This window comes from Callithrix jacchus, chromosome 8 (genome assembly GCF_049354715.1).
Source record: "Callithrix jacchus isolate 240 chromosome 8, calJac240_pri, whole genome shotgun sequence".
NCBI lineage: Eukaryota > Metazoa > Chordata > Mammalia > Primates > Cebidae > Callithrix > Callithrix jacchus.
In genome coordinates, this window is record NC_133509.1 from 19,336,366 (window position 1) to 19,363,106 (window position 26,741).

Here is a 26,741-nt window from a genome sequence, read left to right on the forward strand (position 1 = left end):
CTGGGACTACAAGCCTGCACCACCATGCCTGGCTAATTTGTAAACATTTTTTGTAGAGAGGGGGGGTCTCAATATTTTGCTCTGGTTGCTCTCAGACTCTGGATTCAAGTGATCCTCCTGCCTTGGATTCCCAAAGTGCTGGGATCACAGGTGTGAGCCACTGTACCCAATCCTTCTCTTTAAATTTTTTATTAGTTGCTGCCCTAAATTTCACCATATACATTTATAAGTAATACAAGTCCTCTTTTCTTTTTCCTTCTCTCTTTCATTCTTTTCTTCCCCCCCTCCCCTCCCCTCCCTTCCCCTCCCCTGTCTTTCTTCATTACCCAGGCTAAAGTGCAGTGGTGCAATATTAGCTCCCTGCAGCCTTACTTCCCATCCTCTTGCCTCAGCCTCCTGAGTAGCTAGGTTCACTGGGCTAATTTTTATTTTCTGTAGAGAATACAGGTCTTGCTATATTGCCCCGTCTGGTCTTGAACTTTTGGCTTCAAACAATCCCAAGCAATCCTCCCATCTTGTTCTCCCAAAGCACCGAGATTACCAATTTTTCTCTCTCTTTTTTTTTTTTTAGACAGAGTCTTGCTCTGTTACCCAGGCTGGAGTGCAATGGCAAGATCTCAGCTTATTGCAACCTCTGCCTCCTGGGTTCAAGCAATTCTCCTGCCTCAGCCTCCTGAATAGCTGGGATTACAGGTGTGCACCACTATGCCCAGCTAATTTTTGTATTTTTAGTAGAGATGGGTTTTCACCATGTTGGCCAGGCTGATTTCAAACTCCTGACCTTGTGATCTGCCCACCTCAGCCTCCCAAAGTGCTGAGATTACAGGTGTAAGCCACAGTGCCCAGCCTCATTCTTTGTTACATTGCTGTCATGTATTTCACTTATTTGTAAGTTAATCACTGAATACACTGCTGGTATTATTATTTTGAACAAACTATTTGTTAGATCACTTCGAATTAAGACAAAATGTTTTATCCTCATTTACTCCTCAAATGCTCTTCCTTTCTTCGTACAGGGCCAAGTTTTTTCATATAGCCCCTACATCGTTTTCTCTCTCCTTAAAGACCTTCTTTAATTTTCTTGCAAGACAGATCTACTAGTGGTAAATTTTCTCAAGTCTTGTCTGAGAAAATCTATTTCTTCTTCACTTCTGATGAATAATTTTGCTAGAAACAGAATTCTAGGCTGGTGAGTTTTTCCCCACTCTTCTTTCTTACATATTTCACTCCACTCTCTTCTTGCTTGCATGTTTTTTTTTGAGATGGAGTTTCACTCTTGTAACCCAGGTTGGAGTGCAATGGTGCGATCTCGGCTCACCACAACTTCCGCCTTCTGGGTTCAGGCAATTCTCCTGCCTCAGCCTCCCGAGTAGCTGGGATTACAGGCATGCGCCACCATGCCCAGCTAATTTTTTGTATTTTTAGTAGAGACGGGGTTTCATCATGTTGACCAGGATGGTCTCGATCTCTTGACCTCGTGATCCACCCACCTTGGCCTCCCAAAGTGCTGGGATTACAGGCTTGAGCCACCGCGCCCGGCCGCTTGCATGTTTTCTGAAGAGAAGGCCAATATAATCCTTATCCTTGTTCCCCTATAGGCAGGTGTTATTTTTCCTCTGGCTCCTTTCAAGATTTTCTTTGTCTTTGGTTTTCTGCTGTTTGAATATAATAATGTATAGATGTAGATTATTACTTGGCATTTATCTTGCTTGGTGCTGAGATTCTTGGATCTGTGGTTTGTTGCCTGTCATTAATTTTGTAAAATTCTTGATTGTTATTACTCCCTTATTATTCTCTTCATGTGCCTGGTTATTTCTGATTATATGATAGGCATTGTGTTTGAAAAATATTTTTAGAAATAATTGGAGGTCTAGGGGTACATTTTCCTTCTACGGAATGGATATACATTTGTTTCTGGAAGGCATCTAGGGGCTCTAGCAATTTAAGATAATCAAACTAATTTTAGTGATTGAGATGATTCAAATCTGAGCAGTTTCTGCAATAAATGGTCTATTTTCAATTTATCTTGTAGAGTTTAGTCTTTTTGGGTCTCAACCCAAAGAGTGGAGAGTTTTCCAGGGTCCTTTTTGTGGGCCCTGGATTAAAACTTTTATTTTTCATTTTATTATTAATTTTTTCCAACCTCCTGGAATTATAAGGAATGGACTACAACTTTTAATCCCTAACCCTGTGAGGTTGTCAAAAGTGCTTCAGGGCATTTTATCAGCCTTATTTGGAATTGATAATTGCATACAGGAGAGACATGGCCCAAAATGCTAGGCTTACTGTTCTGGGTTTTAGTCTTTCTCGTATCTCACCCAAGCAATGTTTCATAGTATTTTATCATTCCAATGCCTTTAAACTTTTCTAATTGTCTCCAGGGGTAAGATTGTTCCAAATTACCTAGTCTGCCATTACGAGAAAGTAGCCATCATTTTTATTTTTTATTTTATTTTTTGAGACAGAGTCTCACTCTGCTGCCCAGGATGGAATGCAATGGTGCATCTCGGCTCACCGCAACCTCTGCCTCCTGAATCCAAGTGATTCTCCTGCCTCAGCCTCCTGAGTAGCTGGGATTACAGGTGTGTACCACCATGCACGGCTAATTTTTGTATTTTTAGTAAAGAGAGGGTTTCACCATGTTGGCCAGGCTGGTCTCAAACTCCTGACCTCAGGTGATTCACCCACCTTGGCTTCCCAAAGTGCTGGGATTACAGGCATGAGCCACTGCACCTGGCCAGCCTTAATTTTTGAAATGGTTTTAATCTTTTTCTCATATGTATATATGCAGTATTTTTACTCATATCTGAATAAATGTAAGAAAACTTAAATAAACTAAATTTTCCTGAACCAGTTATTAGCATTAAATTCGGGTAGTTTGCAGTCTTTAGGTTCTTCTTGTTTCACTAGTTTGTGCCTTTTGGTTTTAAAATTCACCTTGTTTCTCTGTATGGTTTTTACAGAAGTTGGGAGATGAAAAACCAGGTTTCCACCATGTTCCTACAAGAACCCGAAGTCTCCCAATTTGTTACATAACCTCTGTATATTTTCAGGTTTCTGTATATGAATAAGCCTCTTTTTATGGGTTATTTTTCAGGTTTATGTATATGAATAAGCCTCTTTTTATATGAATAAGCCTGTTTTATGGGGTTGTCTATTTCTGCACCAATACCAACTGTTGTGATAATTGTACTTTTATAATGACTTATTTTTTAATTTTTACGAGATAGGGTCATTGTGTTGGCCAGGCTGCAGTGCAATGGTGCAATCATAGCTCACTGCAGTCCTGAACTCAGGCTGTAGTGATCCTACTGCCTTGGCCTCCCAAAGTGCTGGAATTACAGGCATGAGTCTGTGACTTTATATAAGGGTAGATGAAGATGTGTCTGACTGAATAAGATCACTGAAAGTGTATACTGGTTGGATATCGACTCTATTCCATTTTGTGCATGTTTCTTTTCTTTACTTTTATTTTTGAGATGGAGTCTCACTCTGTCTCCCAGGCCAGAGTGCAGTGGCTCGATCTTGGGTCACTGCAACCTCTGCCTCCTGGGTTCAAGCAATTCTCCTGCCTCAGTCTCCTGAGTAGCTGGGATTACAGGTATGTGCCACCATGCCCAGCTAATTTTTGTATTTTTAGTAGAGAAAGGGCTTCGCCACATTGGCCAGGTTGGTTTCGAACTCCTGGCCTCAAGTGATACACCTGCCTCAGCCTTCCAAACTGTTGGGATTACAGCAGTGAGCCACTGCACTCAGCCTATTTTTCTCTTCCTAAAAATTGACTTTTTCATTATTCTTAGGTGCTCTTGCACTTACTTTAAAATCAGCTTCAAGTTCCAAAAATAAAATTGAATTTTAATAGGAACCACACTGAACTTGCAGATAAATTTAAAATCCTTAAGAATATTGAGTTTTCTCATTCATGATCATGTTTTCGCTCCGCATCTCTATCTTCTCGTGTCTTTCCAAAATTTAATAATTTTTCCCCAAAGTCCTTATGTCTTTTGATAGATTTATCCCTAAGATCATATAATTGTGTACTCCTTTGATGTTTATTTAGGCTGACATAAGTCAGAATTTTGGATGTATATGTGGAGACGTGTAACAGGACACAATGTTTTATCTTTTTTTGCATAATCCAGTTTCAGCTGCTTCCTTGTAACTAATATAGGTTGAGTGTCAGAAAATGATCATGGACTGTTCAAGAGACATCATCTTGAAGAGGAAGTGAATTGGACAGCAGGCAAAGCAGGAAACACATAACCTGACTTGCAGTTTAACATGATGACTGGAAGACTTGAGGCAGGTGCATTCATTAGGATCCTAAACAAAGATGATGGCAGTGTAGAGAGGAATAAATTAACCTGAGTTATTGAATACACAGTGGGCATGGTGTATGTTCCAGCACACCAGTGACAATTATGACAGGAAGAAAGGAGTTAAAGATGATTTTCAGACGTTGGCTCTAATGGCCAGCAGAATTGTTGTACAGGATGAATAGAGTTGGGAGCTATGAATAGATGAATTCGGCCTGGGACATGAGCTTTAAGTATGTAATGGACGTTCAGATGATATGAAGATGTTGGCTACCTGAGCTTGGAGCCCAGAGGAAATATGCATACATGTCTGTCTGTCTGTCTATCTTATCTATCTATCTATCATCTATCTATCTATCTATCTATCTATCTATCTATCTATCTATCTATCTATCATCTATCTATCTATCATCTATCTATCTAATCTATCTGACGACCTCCCTCCCTCCCTCCCTATGACATCTATCATCTATCTATCTATCTATCTATCTATCTATCTAATCTATCTGACTACCTACCTATCGACCTCCCTATGACTATCTAGGTGTAAGATTGTACACTAAGATTGTCTAAGTATAAATGAGATGACTAAGAAGAAAGTATAAAAGAAGAAAGGGTCGGATGTGGTGGCTCACACCTGTAATCCCAGCACTTTGGGAAGCTGAGATGGGTAGATCTCCTGAGGTCAGGAGTTCGAGACCAACCTGGCCAACATGGCAAAACCCCATCTCTACAAAAATACAACAAAATCAGCTGAGTGTGGTGGTGTGCACATGTAGTCCCAGCTACTTGGGAGGCTGAGGCAGAAGAAGCACTTGAGCCTGGGAGGTGTGGTAATTTTTTCCTTATTATTGAGAAATGTCCCTTGATTTGGCAACATGTAGGTTACTGTTGGCCTTAGTGGAAGTGGCCCTTATGAGGATTACAGCCCAACTGTGGAAAGTGGTGAAATAGACAAACTTGCAACTGTTTCAGGCAACTTGACTAAGAAAAGCAGGACCGAGAGGTTTTAATGTTATTTGTTTAAACATAGGAGAAGAAATGGATTCCAGCCCAGAAATAGCTGAGCTGCCAGCTTTATCTGTACATCTGTATTTGGTGTCCAAGAAGAGGAAGATGTCTGACGTGGGGCAGCCCAGGACAGTGGCTGAAGGCAGTAGGGGCTAGTTAGGTAGCTGAGCTAGGAGTCATATCCCCTGCAGCTCCTCAGTGCAAATCAGGATTCAGTGTAGCTGTGTAACCATATAGATGTCACTTAACCTTCCTATGTTTGTTTCTTTATCTGTAAAATGAGGGTAATATTGACACCACATTGGTTGGGATGAGAATTAAATACATTAACATCCAGTGAAGCACTTATAATAGTGCCTGACAGGCCAGGTGTAGTGGTTCACACCTGTAAATCCAGCACTTTGGGAGGCCAAGGTGGGAAGATCACCTGAGGTCAGGAGACCAGCCTGGCCAATATGGTGAAACCCTGTCTCTACTAAAAATACAAAAATTAGCAGGGCATGGTGGCACATGCCTGTGGTCCCAGGTACTTGGGAAGCTGAGGCAGAATAGCTTGAAGTTCAAGAGAATAGCTTGAACTCAGGAGGTGGAGGTTGCAGTGAGCTGAGATCACGCCATGGCACTCCAGCCTGGGTGATAAACCAAGACAAAATAGTGCCTGACACAGCAAGTGCATAAAAATGATGAAGCACTTTTGTTCTAGCTGGATCGCCACATCTATCTTCATTCAGATTTCTGACTCATGTGAGTCTAGATAAACACCAGCAGTTTTCTCTGAGTTCCTATGTTCAAATATGCTCTTTCATAATAGATCATCCAGACACCCAGGCACACGCTCTCACTCACACACTCTGCAGCACACCAGTGAGCATGGCACCCCTTCCCACCCGTGTCTGCCTGCCAGCTGCTCTTCCTCCTTTCCCACACACACTCCCTCCTTTGAGTGGCTTCCAAAACATCTCTTTCTAATTTGCTATAAAGAGTGAGCCATAAAGAATTTATTAACAATGATGAAAAAAATCACAGCTAAGTATCAGATTCTCCAGAGGAAATGAGATTAAAAAGAAATTCTGGAAAACAGTTGTTTTTGGAGAAGCGAATAGTATTGGGAAGGTGGACATTATAATTTAATGTTTCATCTTTTTAAAAAAAACGAATCTGAAGCAAATATGACTACTAAGATACAACAAAGCTGGGTGGTTACACTGTTCACTATTTTATTTTCTAGACTTTTCTGTTGTTTGAAACACTTGAAATCATTAAAAAATAGAAGTATTTACTGGGGTACTCTAGATTGAACATTGGTGTGGTTAGAGTGCAGTAATTACTGTGAAAAAAAGCAAGGTTCACAGACATTTTAATTTTTTCTTTCTTTTTTTTTTGAAACAGAGTCTCACCCTGTTGCCAAGGCTGGTGTGCAGTGGTGCAATCAGGACTCACTGCAGCCTCAATCTTTCTAAGAAGTGATCCTTCTTTTCTCAGTCTCCTGAGTAGCTGGGACTACAAGCATATACCACCATTCTCAACTAATCTTTCTAATTTGTAGCAGAAATGAGGTCTCACCATGTTGCCCAGGATGATCTTTAACCCCTGGGCTCAAGCAATCCTCCCACATTGGCCTCCCAAAGTGCTGGGATTAGAGGCATGAGCCATGGTACCTGGGACATTTCAATTTTTAAAAATCTCACTGAAAAACACAGTCTCTTTCTCTCTCTCTCTCTCTCTCACACACACACACACACACACACGTGCGTGCGATTGCTTCAAAGAGGATTTTTTAAAATAATGATGGCCGAGCTGGAAAAGATACCAATATTCAACCTCTTAGAGTTTATTTCAAACTTTATTTATTTATAAAAGAAATACAGAATAATTTTGATAAACAAAGCACCCAATTCCTACTTATTTTTTCTCTTCATGAAAAAAAAGAGACACATACTTGTCATGACCTGTATTCATTAAGCTTACAAAAGATATTGATAAAAACTATACAAATCTAGATTTTGCATTGCTGGGTATGCTGCCATAAGGCATGTGTATCTAGATTAATACTAAATAAATTCATCCTATATCCTTTATTTCACCCTTTCCCACTATCATTTCAGCTTTCCTCACGGTCTCGCTGTCCCAGAAGTCTAGGGGCAATGGCTCTCCATCACTATGCTGTGGTGGCACCTGTGCTCTCACAGCCTGACATTCTATTCCTACAATAATCCATTGAGACACGCCTGGAACACCAGCAACATAGCTTTACTAGATTCCTAGAAGGGACGGTACCTAACATGCAGCCTCAGCACCTACCAAGGACAGGGGAGGTTGAAGATTCTCCCAGTCTCCATTTACTCCTTTGCTTTTATACCCATTAGGCCTGCTTTGCCTCCTTAGCAGACTCCTGGAACGGGAAGGGGTGGTAGTGGGTGGGGGACAGCGACTGGAGCCAGGAAATCAGTCTGAGAACTCCCCTGCCCCCTGGTGGTGCACAGAACACAAGACAGCCTGTGTCCTGATCTGGGTGGGACTCTCAATTTACAGCCCAGGTGAAAGGAGGTCAGTTAGGGAAACGGCGATTCTGTGCACTGGAGCAGACTGGGAGGAAACTGCAGGCCACTGCCTCTGACCCGTTGGCATTTGAGGTCTAACAACTATCAGGTAAATGCTCTCGTGATCAATGGACCAAAGGAGACACAGTGGAGGGTGAGGAACAGCACATCCTACCAATGAAGTTTGTGACCAGGCCATGTTAATTTAGTAGTAAAAATAATAAAGAAAGCGGTAAAAACATTAAAGAAAATGTTTATAACATGATTAGAAAAATGACAGGATCTTACTTCTTTAACTCAAGTGTTTCATGATCTCTGCTTTCATCCACTTGAGACTTACAACTCAGTATCTGCTGTTTTTATAACATTAACCCAAGCAATAGTAACATGAAAGTTATGACCAGGACGGAAGCAGGGTTGCATTTCTGCTGGGTCCTTTTCTGGGGACCACCCTTCCTACAAGCTTCCGGGTAACAGAGGTAGGGGGGCTCCTGTGGTAGGTGCCAGTGCTGGGGCCTTAACTTATGTATATCTTGGCCATAGCCCTGGACTTGGCTAGGCTGGGCTGTGTGAAAATTCCGAGAGAATTCTGCTAGCAGAAAATGGCCACCCTGTCCTTACAAGAACAGCACAAGGCTGGGCTGGTCTACCTCCCACAAGGACCCCAAAGGAACATGGCCCCGGGGCTGTAGGACAGTGTTGAAGGACCAAGTTTTACTCAGATCCTTCTCAGCCCTGCCTTCCCCAAGTTTCTGTATCTACTACACTGGAAGCTTTCTGAAAGAAATGCCTAGAACCTGTCCATTGTTGCCCCCAGCCCAGAGCCCAGCCAAAGAACAACAGCCAAGGAAACCCTCATCTAAAATGACTGCAATCCATTACTGCCCCCACCTCTGGTCTGCAGTGTCACCTCTGCACACAAAACCACCAGGGGGCGGTCTGGGCCCATGATGAGACATTTCCTTCTAGAGAAAACCACACCTGCAAAATCATTCTCCAGAGCCACAGCCCATCTCCACACCCTCCAGGGGCTTTGCTCTTGGGTCTCAGGGCAGCTATCCATTCCCTGCGAAGATACTTTGGGCTGAGAATGGTTGGGAGGAGGGGGATGGAAGTCACCTGTGTTATTTTGGAATTGACCAGGGCCTCTGAGACCTTCAAATTCAACACTACCACAGGCCAGTGTGGTGGCTCATGCCCCTAGTCCCAGCACTTTGGGAGGTCAAGGCGAGCGGATCACCTGAGGTCAGGAGTTCAAGATCAGCCTGGCCAACATGGTGAAATCCCATCTCAACTAAAAATACATAAATGAGCTGAACGTGGTGATGCACGCCTGTAATTCCAGCTACTCAGGAGGCTGAGGCACAAGAATTGCTTGAAGCTGGGAGGCAGACGTTGCAGTGAGCCAAGATTGCATTACTGCACTGTCAGCCTGGGCGACACAGTGAGACTCTGTCTTAAAAACAAAAACATAACAAAAAACCCCACTACCCCAGTGCCTAGAGAACAATATGTTTAATAATATTTAAATAATGGTTGTATGAAATTGAAGCAGCAAGAAACCCAAAGGAGAACAGCTCTAGGGGATGGAGGTGGATGAGTATGCATGGGGGAGAGGCTATTCTGTGACCAGGTTGGGTCTGGAGCCCTCTCCACTGTCCAGAACGCCTCCAAGCCCCTACAGCTTCTCCTACATACCAAGGCCTTGGAGATGTAATGCAGAAGTGAAGTGAGCAGGCTGAGGATGAGGGCAGGTGTCTGGAATACGTTCAGGAGTGGGAGAGGAGTAACAAAGCTTACAGCCTAGGCAGAGCAGCAGAGGCTCTACAGATTTCATTTCCAGCCCTCAACTTATAAGATCTCAGGGGCGGATACTGACTCCAGCTTGGCTGTGCCCTTACCCTAAGGCCACTCACACTTTTTTTTTTTAATACAGGTAATCCATGTTTATTACAGAAAAATGCCACATTACTCTTTATTGGATGCTAGCATCAGCTCCGGCCCCTTTCTCTCCAAGTACAGGAGCATGCAGGCAAGGGGCGCTGTCCCCCCGTCAGGATGCAGTGGAAGCCTGGCTCCACTACCAGTCTCCTAGAGCCAGTACCCTTCTTGGTGCCTGGGGCTCAGGTCTGTTCAAACTCCTGCTCACAGTAGCCTACATTGAGGGGCTGGGCCTGGACACCTCGCCTGCAAGAGGACATGAAGAAATGGCAAGATGAGCCCCTCAGAAGGGGTCAGTCTTAGGCCCCAGCAACACTTTCTATACCACTTGTCTCTCCTTCCCCATTTCGGTGACTCTCAAACTGTCACCATACACCAAATGTACCTAGGAATCCCAATTCCAGAGATTCTCAGAGTAGGGTAAAGTATTGGCAAGAATCTGCAAGCTGAGCAGGTGCCTCAGGTGATTTTGATACAGATCTTGGAGATCCAGGAACATTGGGAACACCTCTCTATTCCTATCCTGCCTATCTCTGTACCCTGACCCCGAATAACTCAATCCCTTTAGAAAATAGGTGGATGCCTGAAAGGTAGCCAATGCGCTTGGCCTACTTAGCGCATTGTTGCTGACTCTAAAACGCCGTAAATGTGGTGGCATTGGGGGACTTAGGTGCTGTCCTGTCCATGAATATGGACATGAAATCCTGTCCTTGGGTCTCAGACTATAACCTGACCGATCTCCTTAGGGGACCTCTCGGCATGCTTCCCTTATTATCCACGTAAGCAACATGCTTAGAGAACCAGCCGGAAGTTACCCAGTGAATGACATAGTTGAGGCTTAGACACCACCATGCTTGACTCTCAGCCCAGCACTGCTCTGCACTAGGCTGTGTCCCCCAGGTTCTCAAGACCTAGCCAATGAAGGAATCAGGGAAATGACTCTCTTACACAGGCAAAGGTGTCATGAGATCCTGTAAGTCAGCCTGGTTCAAATCCTGCCTTTTAGTGACTTTGATTAAGGTACTGACCTTCTCTGGGCTTCAGCTGTCTATCTCTAAAATGGGGATAAAAATGCATCTATCTTATAAGGTTGCAGTGAAGACTAAATGGGACGAGATGTGTAACAAGCTCAGCAGTGTTTACCACAAAATACAGCTGTCCCTCAGGATCGGCAGGGGATTTGTTTCAGGAACCCCATGGATACTAAAATCGAAGGATGCTCAAGTCCTTTATGTAAAAATGACACAGTGTTCGCATATAACCAATGTACCATTTCCCATCTACTTGAATCCCATACAATCTTAGATTACTTATACCTAATATAATATAAATCCTATGTAAATAGTTGTTATATGGTATTTTTACATTTTTATTATTTTTTGTTGTATTTCTTTTTTTCCTGAATACTTTTTATTGCAGTTGGTTGAATCAGTAGATGAGGGCCGACTGCAAGCTTCTATAAGGGTTAGTTATTGTTATTATTCTCTTCCTCTCTCTAAGGGGCTCCCAGCCCTGGATCTGCCCTACCCCACCTTGCGAAGGCCCCACAGCCTGCTTACCTCAGCAACTCACAGCGAAAGTGTGACAAACGTTCATAGGCAAATGTCAGGTCAGATGTCAACTTGTTGCTCCACAGCCTTTCGGCAACAGCCCCTGCCCTGGGCCTGGAGGAAAGGGGGCATGTGCCACATTAGGCCCTGTATTCCCTGCAAAGGTGCTGGACATCCACAGGTTACTACCTCTTGTCTAGGCGCCCTGGACTAGCTCAGGTCAAAGGAAGTGATCAATACCTTGTTATCAGCCACAGCCAGGCTGGATGGTTCCCACACAGTTCTGGGGCTCAGCTCCACCTTCATTAAAATGTGGGTAGCAATCCCCACTCTCTTCCTCTCCCAAAGACAGGGATAATAAGAATAAGCCTTAAAGGTATCATTAACCACTAATGACAGTGGCAGCAACAGATGTCCTGAAAACGTAAACCTGGCACACCCAACCACACTTGGTAAGGCTGCAGTGGAAACAGCAGAGGGAAGTCTTATTACAGGAACCATGGATGCTTGTGCTGGACCCTGAGCATGTCACCTATGTTCTCCAGGCCTCATTATCTCTCTGGGAAATGAGGTTAACAATCCCTATCCCTCATACCTAACAGGTGGCTGGAGGGATATATAGGGAAGTCATGTGGGGAGTGAATATTGCACACAAATCTTCAGAAGCCTTGTTGCACTGCCTGCTCTCTCTCGGGCCTGAAAGGAGGGTACCAGTCTGGACATGGCTAGATGGGATTGAGTTTGTAAGGGAAAACCCCTGCTCTCAGGCCCAACCCTGCCTCCTTCCCCCAGAAAACCCTTACCAGAGCCTGGGGACCAGGTTTGTGTTGTCCACATATTCTCCCCACATACAGGCCTCTCCACCAATCACCAGAGCCTTCTGCTCAGGGGTACCTGGGGGAAAACAAGCAACAACAGTCTGGTGATGGTGGGATAATTCTAGGGTCCCCCTCAACCACCTTCCCAATGTGGCCCTCACCCCAGCTAGGTTGTTTCATTTCCTAACCTGAAATGTCTGGCCCAGACCTTCCTGCCTCCCATCCTGTGCCCCTGCCTAGCCTCCTCTGGTCAGCAAGAAGAGCTCCCTGCTTTCACCTTCAAATGCCAGGGGTTCCACTAGGTAGAACTCCTTCCAGTCAGGGTTGTAGGATATACGGTTCAGGTACCAGGGAGCGGAGAGAAGGGCCCGGAAGCCGGCCTTGGTGACCAGTTCCAGTTCCTTCGTATAGTTCACTGGAGTCTCTTCTCGCCACACCTGTATAATTGTGTCCGGCCGAACCTGTTATAAAGGGTCAAATGGCAGTAAAGACACAAACCTGAGAAGATTCCTGGGCCTTATTCATATACAGGCAACATGGGATAACAGTTGTGTCCTCCCTGTTCCCCAGCAGCAAACTCTGTCTCTGTGACTCCTGACCACTGAGCTCACATCCCAGGAAAAGGCCAAGGAATCCAGGGCCCTAAGAGGCCTCCCTGCGGCTCTCCTCTCTCTGCTCCTCTGCAGCCTCCCTGTCCACACAGAGCTAGTAACACCTGCTGTGAGCTGAGGGAGGCAAACCGTGGGACCCACAAGCTGCCCGGTCCAAAAGTCTCCAGATGTTTCTGGGATGGGACAAGGTTCCTGGCAGAGTCCTTGGATGTGACAGGAGACTGGGATTTGCTCCCATAGACCCAGAAGACCTTAATCTATGGTTCAGGAAGAAAAAGCCAGCCTATCCAAGTAACCTAGCAGCAGAAATAGTTATTAATCAAGTTTGTAGTGAGGGAAGATAGAGACTCTGACACATAAACCCAGGGCTGATACCATTGTGGCCTTTGGTTTTTTTGAGACAGGGTGTCTCACCCTGTTGCCCAGGCTGGAGTGCGGTGGCACGTCTTGGCTCACAGCAACCTCTGCCTCCTGGGCTCAAGCAATCCCCCCACCTCAGCCTCCTGATTTTTGTATTCTTTTTTTGTAGAGATGAGGGCTTCGCTCTGTTGCCCAGCCTGGTCTTGAACTCTTAGGCTCAAGCAATCCACCTCCCTTGGCCTCCCAAAGTGCTTGGATTACAGGTATTAGCCACCGCACCCGGCACTCTGTGGCCTTTCTAGAGAGAAAAGGAGAGTGTTCTGACCATTACAGCCCAATCCAAACCAGGAAGATTGGTCTCTGTAGAGGAGGGAGGAGCTGGGGAGACCAGAGGGAGGTACCACTGGTGGCTTCTTCTCTTCTCTGCCCCGACTCACCTTTACTTTATTATCAAACACCTCTTGCCACACCACATAGCCCTTGCCATAAGAAGAGACGATGTCCAGCAGCCTGGAGAGGAGAGGAATGTCTAGTAAGTGTCTGCTTAGCTCAGACGGGCTCTAGACGGTTTGTGCCAGTGCTCTAGGGCTTCAGCCTGGCCAGGGGCCTATTCCTCATTGAGCAGTGTCTTCCCCAGGGTTGGAAACTGACCACTCCAAACCTGAAGGATGGGACAAAGGACAAGGGAACCCTGCAGGGGCCAGAAAGTGGCTAAGCAGGGCCTGACTCTGGTATGGAAAGGGAGGACCACACAGGAGGTGACCCCCAAGGGACCCTGCCCACCCTCCTTCCTTCCTCACGTCTGGATGTAGAAGGACTCCAGCTGCTTGAAGTCCTCACCGAAGCCTTTCTTTTTCATAAAGTCCTGGATATCTGGGTTGGACTTCCTGAATCCCAAGAGAAAACGAAGATTGATCTTTCAACATACTGAAAGCCCAATGCCTGGGGATTAGTCACCTGGCACCTTATAACTTCCTCTTTTCACCTGAAAAACCAAATAAGCAAGGATCTCAGAAGCCCTACATGTGGAAAATGTGGCCAAGTAAAGTTATATGAAGTGGGCTGTTGACCCAGGCTGAGAAAGCCTGAGTCTGGACCTGAAGCATTTTAAGTTCAAACTCCCAAGGAGAACACCTTAATCCACTCGGGACTGCAACATGTGGATCCAAGGTTTTAACTTAAAGCTCCAGCGAGCTGGATTCTGGCTTTCCTATCTGCTCTTGCAGTTGGATTAGAAGCCTTGCTATCACCTGCTGCAGAATCCTTGCGTTACAATGTCCACATTTTGCTCACATTGCTCTTCTTCTGAAATATTTTCCCCTGCTCACGTCTCCAAAAAGTCAAACGATTTCCCCAGATTCAGCTCTAGTGCCCTCTTCTCAAAGAAGCCCCTCTACCTCTTTTGAGCTCACTAGAACTAAGGGGTTTGGATTTTACAACTGAATACTAATTAGACACTGTCATCTATTAGTCTTGAATTCTGTGTCTTGACTCTCCAACCAGACACTTTTAAGCCTTCATACACCGGGATTATTTCTCTCTATTCTGAACTTTTCCAAGACAATTCTGTTTCCAGAGCTGGCTTTTCTATCAATACCTCAGGAATATGAGAGTATGAAGGAAGAGGTTCACAGTGAAAGCCTTGCTGAAATCAGGTAGGATCTCTATGTAGATGGGCAGAGGAAGGCCTAAGACCTGAGCAGTGTGAACCCATACAAACTGCTGAGAGCAGCCGCTGAGCTAGGCAGCCCCTCGGGTGCTAACCTCTATTCTGAGTAAGCAACTGATCAGGCCACAATGGGAAGATCAAAGGGCTCATACCAGCAGGTGAAATCAACCTCATCTCCTCCAAGATGAAGATAAAAATCTGGGAAGACAGAGCTGACCTCCAAGAAGAATGTGCTCATGAAGTCATAGGTCTTGTTGAGACTGGGATTCACTGGTCCAAAGGTGCCAGAGGGCTCAGACCCAGAGTAGCAAGGAGTCAATAATCCAGGGATACCTAAGCCAACAGAGAACCCCATGTGAATGTCACAAATACGTAAATCCCCATGCATAGTCCTACAAGTAAGGACGTAAGTCACACAAAGTGAGACAAATGTATTCATCAACATCACACACATTTAGGCAGGCACACTCAGGTACTCACAGACACTGGTAGTCACCACCATTTAGTCACAATAAAAAGATACAAATCATAGGCAGAGGCTGAGTTCCAGCCAGACAAATGTCAGCACACACACTCTTGCCTTGACACACTTTTTCTAGCAGGCACCAGCCACCCTTGCTCCCAAGGCTGCTCTCCTCACAAGCCTTTCGGCAGAGGGAGAGCCTAATCCAAACTGGCAAAATCTTTCTTCTCTATCTCCTCCTGTACATGGGGTCAGCCATCATCCAGACTCTTCTTACATTTCCTTAGGGGCATCTCCCTTGGCCCAGAGTCTTTACTTCCTGATGCTGAGGCCACAAGGTATCTTCAGGGTTTTTTTTGTTGTTGTTTGTTGGTTTTTGAGATGGAGTCTCGCTCTGTCATCCAGGCTGGAGTGCAGTGGCACGATCTTGGCTCACTGCAACCTCCCGGGTTCAAATGATTCTCCTGCCTCGGCCTCCTGTAGCTGGGATTACAGGTGCCCACCTCCACACCTATGTAATTTTTGTATTTTCAGTAGAGATGGGTTTCAACATATTGGTCAGGATGGTCTCAAACTCCTGACCTCAGGTGATCCACCCGCCTTGGCCTCCCAAAGTGCTGGGATTACAGATGTAAGTCCCTGCACCCGGCCAATACATTCAGTTTTCTATCAGGCCAGTAGCCCCTTTCACGCACTGTTTAACCAGTGTTGAGGGTTCACACTGGAGGGCTGAGGGTATACAGAAGAAAGGGGGCAGGGGTAGTGACTGACTGATTCTGATCTCGGCAGGCTTGCCTTGGGCTTCTTCCTTTCAGATTCACCCTGGTGGTCACATTCCTCAGCATCCACTCTAGGCCACAACTACCTGCAACGGCATCTGAGAAAAATGTGCCCTTACATATCTAATAGTACATATTTTAGTACTAAGAAGTGGCCTCTGTTGCCCAAAGTGAGTTCTTCCTATATAAATTCCCAGGCGGAAGAAGTTGATGGAAAACATTCTTCCAAGGACCAAGGCTGGGATATGCCACTTGATCCATAAGCCAGTGCCCTGAAGCTTCACTCTGAGCATAATAAGCCAAGTCCCTCCGGTCTCAGACATTATTCTTACCTGGTCCCCAGGACAAAGTGTGGCCGGGAGTGTCAAACTCTGCAAGCACACGGATACCCCGGAGCCGTGCGTATTCAATGACCTCCTTCACGTCCTGTGCTGTATAGATGTGGGTGACAGGGTTGTAGGACCCCTAAAAGGTACAAGACACCCTTCAGGATCACATTTCCTGAAAGCTAGCCGAGTAGAAGATACTCAAAATGCCCCCAAGACTCCCCAGATATCAGAAAACCTGCCATAGCCCTTTGGAATCAAGGACTATCTTCGAAAAACTTGATAATAATTTCCCAGAAGTTCTCACATCTGTTTTATCTGAGTATCATAATGCCAGTGAGATAATCATGGTGCATATTAATGTTATGTCCATTTAACAGAATGTACATAAATAAAAAGAAAATAAAGCCAGAAGAGATTATCTCCTAAAGGTCACAAGGCAAAATTATTGGCAAAGTTTTGGACTTGAACTCAAGTCTCCTGACTCCAAATCCAGTGTTCTTCCCCTATGTTGGTCTAAAATTGGCTGGTTAGGATGAGAGACCCTGTCCTTGCCAGCAGGGCCACAGCCAGCCTCAGACATGGACTCATAAACTTGGCCTGAGTGAAATGGGGACATACCTTTCTGGTGAGCTCTGGAAAAGTGAAGCTCTCATATGGGAAGGAAGGATCATCTACCAGATGCCAGTGGAACACGTTCAATTTATTGTACGCCATGACATCCTGTAGGTTAAAGTGCACACTGTGAACCCACTGGTCTCTCCAGTTTCAGTCTCAAATTTGGAATGCTGGGTAGGCACTCAGGCTGCTCCACACACCCCTATAGGCTTGATCTGCCTCAGCTCTCAAAGAAGTGTTTATGGAGACTCTCTATCAAACCTTCCCATCAGGGAGGGATGGCATGGAGGAAGGCCCAGCACACTTCTACTTTTCCCAGGACACACCCAAAGATGGATGACACAAGTGGTCTTTCCTCTTATTGAAATAAATTCTGGCCACATTAAGAGGAGGGCTGCAGCTACTGTGGCTCCCTGGAATCTTCCAAAGCCTGAAGATCAACACTTCCTCTTGCCATTTGTGCTGGGTTGTCTGACAGGTGTTAACCTCAACTGTGAGACCTCCTGGCAACTTAGTAGCCTCTTAACTCATAATCTCAGAAGCCAAGGCTGGCAGATGTGTTGTCTCTTTTGGTTCCATCACAGAAGTAAAGGAAAAGGCAGACACACAGGAACTGGATCAGGAACTATCAAATTAGACTGCATATTAAACTCAAGAGAGTTAGAAACCTCCCCAAGTAAGGCTTTTTTTTTTTGACAGTCTTGCTCTGTCACCCAGGCTGGAGTGCAGTGACATAACCTTGGCTCACTGCAACCTCCACCTCCCAGGTTCAAGAGATTCTCGTGCCTCAGGCTCTTTTATTTATTTATTTTTGAGACAGGTTCTCTGCTGTCCAGGATGGAGGCAGTGGCACAATCACAGTTCATGCATCCTTGACCTCTCCCCGGCTCAGTTGACCCCTGAGTAGCTGGGGCTATAGGCTCGCACCACCATGCCTGACTAATTTTTTGTATTGTTAGTGGAGAAGGGGTTTCACTGTGTTGGCCAGGCTAGTCTCAAACTCCTGAGCTCCAGCAATCCACCCACCTCAGCCTCCCACAGTGCTAGGATTACAGGTGTGAGCCACTGCACCTGGCCCCCAGGTAAGGCTTTGAACATCTCTCTCCTATGACCTTGACTTAACTGAAGTTAGCTCTGCAGGCCAGGTGACTCACGCCTGTAATCCTACCACTCTGGGAAGCCACGGTGGGCAGATTGCTTGAGTCCAGGAGTTTAAGACCAGCCTGGGCAACATGACATAACTCCAGCCCCACAAAAAAAAAAAAAAAATATTGAGACCTTGTCTCAAAATAAATAAAGTTAATTCTGCCAATGAAGCCAATTTCCCTAAATATCTATATCCCTGTAAACAGTATGAACATTGATCTACAGTAGCCTGTAGGGTAGATTTAAGTTACTCTTTGTTATTTTTTGAGGCTTAGAGCAGGTCATCTTCTACATTGTTTCCCAGGAGCTCATAGAGTTACGTACTTTTAAAAGTTTTTTATTTTTATAGAGACGGGGTTTCACCTTGTTGGTCAGACTGGTCTTGAACTCCTAACCTCAGGTAATCCACCCGCCTAGGCCTTCCAAAGCGCTGGGATTACAGGTGTGAGCCACTGCGCCCGGCCTTTTTTTTTTTTTTTTTTTTTTTGAGACCAAGTCTCACTCTTTTGCCCAGGCTGGAGTACAGTGGTATGATCTCCACTCACTGCAACCTCCATCTCCTGGATTCAAGTGATTCTCCTGCCTCAGCCTCCTGAGTAGCTGGGATTACAAGCATGTGCCACCATGGCCAGCCAATTTTTGTATTTTTAGTAGAGATGGGGTTTTGCCATTTTGGCCAGGCTGGTCTCGAACTTCTGACCTCAGGTGATCCACCTGCCTTGGCCTCCCAAAGTGCTGGGATCAGAGGCGTGAGCCACCACACCCAGTCCACACATTCTCTCTCTAACTCTTTAAGAATTTGAAACTTGGTCTGTCTGCTGCTCCGTCGCCCCAGAATTCCAAGTGTGAAGAAGGCGCTAAGGCCTGGGTACCAGAGTGTCCAGGATGCTAGAGAGTGGCAGGTAATGGCGAGACGTATCCAACAGCAAACCTCGGTGAGGAAAGCGGGGAAAGTCCTCGATCTCAGTCTTGTTGATAAAGAACTGTGCAAAACAAACATTGAACATGTCAGATTCAAAGGGAGTTACCATGGGGGCACAGGGAGATGAAGACAACTCTCCCAGGATTCTTAAAAAGCCAATCTGTAACTGTTCTCAGGGTCACTATCTCCCCAAATGTTCCCACCTCTATCAATGACCATAAGCAGCCACCTTCCCAGAGAGCAACTGTCCAATGCCAGCCTAATACAACTGTCCCATATGGCACCCAGTCTGTAATTTCTAGATTTCCCTGACTGTTAACATAGTTTATTTTCTTCAAAGCAGCGTAGCCTCAATGTCATTATTAAATAATGACTCAGGGGGACCAAATTGCAGTGATTCCAAATAGACCAAATCTACCAAATCAGTTTTCCGCCCACATGTCCTCTTATGTTTCTACTGGGGCTATCTCAAGCCACCTCGATCCTCTAAGGCAAAAGGAGATTTTTCTAGGATTCTCAACATTGGGATAAAACCCCTAAGATGAAAAAGGAGCCCTTTTTGAAGGTCCACACTTACTGTGCCCTCAGCAGATTTCCAAACAAGCTGGCTAAAAGTCTCCAGACCTAGGAATAAGCAGAGAGGCAGAGCAAAGACTCAGGGAAGGGAAAAAGAGACGTATCTATTTGGAAGGTTCTCAGTATGGCAGAGCATAACGTTTTGGTACACAGTGACAATGGATGTAGTGTAGGCTTGACGATTCTCAGCACTGATGAAAAAGGGATACTGGCTGGACGCCGTAGCTCATACCTGTAATCCCAACACTTTGGGAAGCCAAGGCGGGCAGATCATGAGGACAGGAGTTTGAGAACAGCCTGACCAACATGGTGAAACCTCATCTCTACTAAAAATACAAAAATTAGCTGGGCGTGGTGGTACGCACCTGTAGTCCCAGCTACTCCAGAGGCTGAGGTAGGAGAATCGCTTGAACCCAGGAGGCAGAGGTTGCAGTGAGCCAAGATCAATAGCACCACTGCACTCCAGCCTGGGCAACAGAGCGAGACTCCATCTCAAAAAAAAAGAGAGAGAAAAGAAAGGGGAATATATTAGGAAGCCAGTATCTATCTTTACTCTGTATTTTATTTTCGGAGATGTCAGAGCAAGGGTTTTAGTACTCCTTCTTACAATATATTAAACTTAAAAACCCACATACCTCTTATCTATATTTCCTGTGCTTTGACAAGAATATTGAGAGGCCAAGATGTATACTCATGAGGACAGACACAGGGACAAGTAGCCTACAAGAGTTGGGCTTTCCATGGATAACCCTTACCAGGAGCTTAGAGAGCTGAGAAAAGAGGTCCTAGATTAAATTATGAGAAAGTGATCATAAGTTTGTGTTTCCAAGGAGCCTGGGTTCATGGCTGGACCTAGCATATAAAAATACCATCTACTCTTCCTCTTCGGAGACTGAGAAGAGTCCCAGCTATCGGGAGTTGGGCTGTGGTGGACAGCAACTGCCCCGGAAGGACTGCCCTAGTCCACTGACACTGTCTCCTCAAGTCCAGCAAGGCCCACACACAGGCATGCTGCGTCCGGAGCATTGTATGTTCTCAATAGCTGAGGCCCCTCTTCTGGAAACCTTGCAGAAGCCCCATGAAGAATTATCAGAGTCCCCAATTCAAAGTGAAAGAATCCATGAGACCTCAGTGGTCACTCAGCACCTGATTTGAGCAGACCGTGAGTGTACTGTTTTGGCTTCTTCCCACTCTGACTCTGACACCCAGCATTCTGGAGTCCCAGCTCCTCCCTCACCCCCAGCCTGACTCACCATCAGCACCTGCAAGAAAGGTGCAAGAGGGCAGGAAGGGGAGGCAGCATACTGTTTTTCCAAGCACAGAAGTGGGGGAAGGAAATGAAGACAATCTAGAACAAGGTGTGGAATTCTGAGAGAATTTCCCTCATCCTTCACTAGCAGAGAGTTTACCAAAAGTGGGAGAGGTACTTGGCTAAGTCTGTATCTAGCCACCAAATACCTTCTCAGTAAACCCAGAGGAAGGGCAAGGCCCAACAGTTTAGCCAGTTAACTCATTTTCTCCGGAAATAATGTAGTTCTAAATATTTCACTACTATTTCTTTTTTTTGCATGTATCTATTTCCTTTGAAAGATTAAAAACCCCTTCTGGCCAGGCGTGGTGGCTCATGCTTGTAATCCCAGCACTTTGGGAGGCTGAGGTGGGTGGATCACGAGGTCAGGAGTTCAAGACCAGCCTGGCCAAGATGGTGAAACCTGTCTCTACTTAAAAAAAAAAATTATATATATAAAATCAGCCAGAGGCTGAGGCAGAGAACTGCTTGAACCTGGGAGGTGGAGGTTGCAGTGAGCCGAGACTATGCCACTGCACTCCAGCCTGGGTGACAGAGACTCTGTCTCAAAAAAACAAAAAACAAAAAACAAAAAACCTTTCCAATTACATGTCTTTAGCAAGAGCTGGACAGGCAGTGACTGTAGTGGCATCATTCCCCCTGCCCACCAGCTACCTGTCCCCTGCTGGCACCTACAGCATCAGCCGGCAAACTCACCCACTGCTTCCCAGGGCCCCTGATTAGGGCAGCAGCTGTACAGGGTGAAACCTGTCAACTTCCAGGGACAGCTGCATGGAGACGGGAAAACACACCAGTTGTTTCCATAAAGAAAGCTTCCTGGCTGGGTGCAGTGGCACATACCTCTAATCCCAGAACTTTGGAGGCTGAGATGAGTGGACCACTTGAAGCCAGAAGTTTAAGATTGGCCTGTACAACATGGTGAAACCACATCTTTACTAAAAATACAAAAATTAGTTGGGCATGGTGACAGGCACTGTAGTCCCAGCCACTTGGGAGGCTGAGGGGGGAAGATCACTTGAGCCCAGGAGGCAGACATTGCAGTGAGCAGCGATGGGGCCACTGCATTTCACCAACCCCAACCTTCCCACATCATCCTTTCTCTGTCTCTCTTCATCAGCCCCAATTTGTTACCTCGGAGAGCTCCCCAGACAGTCTTAGAGAGGAGTAAACACTGGTCATCATTTATGCTCAGGGTATCTGAAATGACGAAAATGAAATCATTTGGTTGGTTAAGGTTTTCTATTCTCAAAGATTATAGACCAGATATTCTATGTAAATCCTTGGATTAAAAAACAGCAAGGTAATATATTTTTTTTAAAAAATCTTTCAATGAAATGTTCCCAGAGCAAGATAGCTGTAGGATGGCCTGGTGTGGGGCTGCAATGGGAGGGTGGTCACCACAGTGACACTGTAGACCCTGGAAGATGATGTACAGCAAGGGTCAGGCTGGAGTGGAGTTCTGTACAAGGCTCCACCTACCTCACCAGTCAGTTTCCACAGCAGAAAGATGAAAGAAGTCTTCTGCTGGCAAAGGGAAAAGGGATGCCTGCCGGGTGAGTGCAGCAAGCGGTGCTCCCAACGCCTTTGTAATCACCCTCCTTTCCCCTTGCTCGGTTCTTCAGCTACCTCCTCAAAGAATTGTGAGGAAGAAGCCAAAACTACAATGTTCACTTTGGAGACGGAGAAGTCCCCATATGCTGCTCAGGGAAGATGGGAGGCAGTCACTGGACTAATGGCTTAACTTGATCTCAGTGTAAGTGACCAGAACGCCTTCTTTCCCCCAGTGTAGGGTCTGTTAGAGAAAACCAGCAAAGTATACTTTCCTAAAATAGAAACGTATTCAGTCCAGCAGGTAGGTGTCCTGTAGGACTCAGTGAAGAGCCAGTGTGATGTTCCACAGCCCACCTTTAGCACTGGTTAAGCTTCTGCAGAGGAAAAACTCAGCCCTTGGTGACCCTCGGTCCCCATGGTCAAGGGGGACTGACTCCAGGCCGAGCATCACAGTTTAGGCCAGGCCATCCAAAAAGTTGCAGCTTCAGACAAGTGCTTGCTCTTCTAAGACAGAGGACAGGGCAGTACTTACAGTTCTCCACCGACTCCAAAGTAGGAAGCTGGTTACATCCAGGTGTGACTACAGAGACAACCAACACATTCTTCTCCAGGATATGCTGTTTTCCTGCAAAGACAGGGTAAACTTGGTGTAGCTAGCCAGCCATTAGAAGCAACAGGCAAAACCAAGGCCCTGGCTCTAGTCCCTCAGCTCACATGCCTGTGGTAAAGGAAAGGGAGAACGTGGCATTTACCCTTGGCGTAGGCACTGCCTGATCATCTGTTTAGCTCTTTCATTCTGGTTGTGCCCCTTTTCTCCTCAGTAGCCACCCTGACCCATGTCTGAATGCTCTGGGTGACAGCTCTTCATAACCAGGACTCTATATTTCTGGCTGGCCTTGGCCTTAACCAAACACACAATTCCATGACCTCACCAACTGCTTCTGAATGAGAGGCAGTTCTACAGCACTGCTATTCCAAGTGTGGTCTGCGGATTAGCTGCCAATGTGCAAACTATGTTACTGATTGGTCACTACATAGAAAGCTTATATGAAGCCTGAAGGTAAATCGATTATGTCAGAGTAAACACGTTCTCTAGTTCTAACTTTTTTTTTTTTGAGACAGAGTCTTGCTCTGTCACCCAGGCTTCAGTCCAGTGGCATGATCTCGGCTCACTGCAATCTTCACCTCCCGGGTTCAAGCAATTCTCCTGCCTCAGCCACTGAGTAACTGGGACTACAGGTGCCTGCCACCATGCCCAGCTAATTTTTGTATTTTCAGTAGAGATGGAGTTTCACCATATTGGCCAGGCTGGTCTCGAACTCCTGACCTTGTGATCTGCCTGCTTTGGCCTCCCAAAATGTTGGGATTATAGGCGTGAGCCACGGTACCCAGCCCTAACATTTTTTTTTCATACAAGATTTTCTTGATGAAGAGATCAGTCTTACATTCTGGTACACATGCTTCTTATCTCATTGCAGATTGGCACATTAAGTAGTATTGCTCTTGAGGGCTCCAGATGAAGGGCTTCCAGTTTTGTAAAAGTACAGGAGCTAATGGAGCAGATAACAGAGGCCTGAGATGATCCAGCTGATACCTCAGAGAAGGTCAGGGTCACCAGCCCATCTTGCTCCCTTCCTTCCTTTTCCCAAACAGATTCTCTATCCAAGGTAGACTTCACCCAAACAGTGGGTGAAGTATGAACCAACGTAGTATCTAATATAGCTTTACAAAAATGCCAAAGCCAAAATAAGAATACACTGTCTCTTCTCAGCCTCCCACTGGTTCTTCCCTGTGATTTTCAGGGTGGCTCTCATTTTATAGCCCCAAGCCTTAACTTAATGAACCCCTCTCTATTCTATTCTCTCCTGGAGCCATATGCATCCCACTGGCATCACAACATCCAAGACATTCCTATGGCACTACAAAGTCAGGGATAAGATGGCCCAGGAGAAGGCAAGGAGGGAGAATTCAGAACCAAACTAGAATCTCAAATGCTACTCCTCTCTAGACAGAAGAAATCCAAGGAAGCCTGCTCAGACCTCTTGAGCACTACCACATGGCTGTATCTCAGCTCTTAGATGTGCCAAGAAGCAAGCCAAGAAGGCCTTCCTACCATCACGAATAAACACATTCTTTCTCTTACCAATCAATACTCTGGATGCCCACACCAATACCTGCCTACATTCTGCAAATAAGAGGGAATCTGAGGCAACTCTGGGCCAGGTCAACTCATAACTCCATTCTTGAACCCTAAAAATACATTATTGCAACACAAAAGAACAAGCAGACCTTCACTTGATGCAAAGACCACATTCAAGGCAGAATCTGTAGGGCCATTCAGCTCTCCAACAGGACAGGCTACGTCTACAAACCCATCTCTACAGGAAGACTCTACAGGGAGACAAATGAGAATTTAACCTTAGGAACAAGGGTGAGGAAAAACCATACCCCATCCTCAGCCTTCTTGTCCCCACTCCGCACATCATGGAGCCCCAGCATCATTGTGTGGAAAGTTCATCTGCATATCTACCCAGGCAGCCAACCAAAAGACAGCCAAGTCCTGAGCTTTAGTGCTAATCCTCTAGGGCTCAGCCTGCCACATAAGGAGAAATCACAACTAATCCATACGAAACTACCGCGGCTCGCTGCCCAGATGCCAAAACAAGAGAAGCTGCACAAACACCAGGTTTATCTCAACTATTACTTGGAAGACAGAAAAATACCTAATTTTTAGATTTTTAAATAAAAATTCATTTTTTTAAAACACATCAGCACTCCATTCCCTAAATCTGTAGTCTTTTGGAGAGTCACAGGCTCCTCTGCAGATCTGCTGAATATGAGAGCACTTTTTTCCCAGAATGATGCTCCTAACTCAAGGGCTATTTCTCCAGAATTATAATCCTTCCACTGCCTGCCATCAATCTCACAGTGAAGAATCTCTGTCTGAAGTTTTCTCAGTGACTCATCTGGGTTTGGGCTGAAAGAAGTAGATACAGGGGCATGGCTGCTGCTTAAGCAAATTATGAGAGAGATGTTTGGGGAGGCAGCAACACGAGAGCTGGCAAAACAGGAGGGACACAAGGTCATTTAAAAGGATGTAAATAGGGTATCACCACTGTGGTTTTCCGCCTCCAAGCTGCTGCTTTGCCTGGCTATGAAGAGGGCAGGAAATAGGCAGGGGACAGGACAGCCGCCTCTACAAACACCCGCCCACACCCCGCACACTGAGAAGCACTGACGTGTGGGAAGCACAGTATGGCAAACAGCCTGGTCAGCCAGCAGCGTCATGGCCACATGTGCCGTGAGCCTGGCTAGGACAGCAGGAAATTAAGAAGCCTCAAGGGCTTAGGAGGCAGGATGAAAAACAGACCAGAGGGCTGGGAAATCAGGACAGGTTACTTCTGGTTCTGGTTCTGCTGCTGCCAAGCTGAGCAAGTCTCAGGATTCCCATTTCCTCCCTTGTAAACAATGGCAGGGTGGGACCAGATTCCAGCTACTCCTCTTCAGATCTAAGACCTTGCGATTTCACAGATAGATAATACACTCCAGGGTCCCATTTCAGGACCACAGCCTCCTACCTCCAGCTCACTCATCTCTCTGCTTTCATGTAAACCTACTCTTCTATTTGGGTTCACTGAAAACATTTTTTTTTCCTGAGATGGAGTCTTGCTCTGTAGCCCAGGCTGGTGTGCAGTGTGTGATCTCAGCTCACTGCAACCTCCGCCTCCCAGGTCCTGGTTCAAACCATTCTCCTACCTCAGCCTCCCAAGTAGCTGGGATTATAGGCACAAGCCACCATGCCCAGCTAATTTTTGTATTTTTTAGTAGAGACGGGGTTTCACCATGTTGGCCGTTCTGGTCTTGAACTCCTGACCTCGTGATCTGCCCGCCTCGACCTCCCAAAGTGTTGGGATTATAGGCGTGAACCACCGCGCTCAGCCTGTATCTTTTTTTAAATTAAAACAGTAGTATAGCTCTGGTACAGTAGCTCACGTCCATAATCCCAGCACTTTGGGAGACTGAGGCGGGTGGATCACTTCACGTCAGGAGTTTGAGACCAGCTTGGCCAACAGGGTGAAATGCCGTCTCTACCAAAAATACAAAAAAAATTAGCTGGGTGTGGTGGTGAGCCCTGTAATCCCAGCTACTCGGGAGAATCACCTGAACCCAAGAGATGGAGGCTGCAACGAGCAGAGATTGCACCACTGTACTCTAACCTGGGAAACAGAGTGAGA

At 45.9% G+C, this 26,741-nt stretch overlaps 1 protein-coding gene across 2 annotated transcripts in view; it reads right to left on the reverse strand.

Moving 5' to 3' along the window:
* Positions 1–26,741, reverse strand: part of HEXA (hexosaminidase subunit alpha) — a 48,537-nt gene that overhangs the window by 10,353 nt on the left and 11,443 nt on the right. The window contains exons 2-14 of one of the 2 annotated variants that reach the window (XM_002753308.7): positions 23,039–23,131; positions 22,087–22,152; positions 19,648–19,694; positions 19,021–19,131; positions 17,006–17,107; positions 16,391–16,523; positions 14,969–15,149; positions 13,948–14,034; positions 13,585–13,657; positions 12,454–12,637; positions 12,162–12,252; positions 11,368–11,472; positions 9,786–10,054 (exon numbers count right to left, since the gene is read on the reverse strand). In XM_002753308.7, coding sequence (XP_002753354.4) covers positions 9,991–10,054; positions 11,368–11,472; positions 12,162–12,252; positions 12,454–12,637; positions 13,585–13,657; positions 13,948–14,034; positions 14,969–15,149; positions 16,391–16,523; positions 17,006–17,107; positions 19,021–19,131; positions 19,648–19,694; positions 22,087–22,152; positions 23,039–23,131 — 1,337 coding nt within the window. In that variant the 3' untranslated portion in view covers positions 9,786–9,990. Of the gene's footprint in view, positions 1–9,785; positions 10,055–11,367; positions 11,473–12,161; positions 12,253–12,453; positions 12,638–13,584; positions 13,658–13,947; positions 14,035–14,968; positions 15,150–16,390; positions 16,524–17,005; positions 17,108–19,020; positions 19,132–19,647; positions 19,695–22,086; positions 22,153–23,038; positions 23,132–26,741 lie in introns of those variants that run through there. The other variant, XM_035259135.3, reaches the window with a different exon arrangement.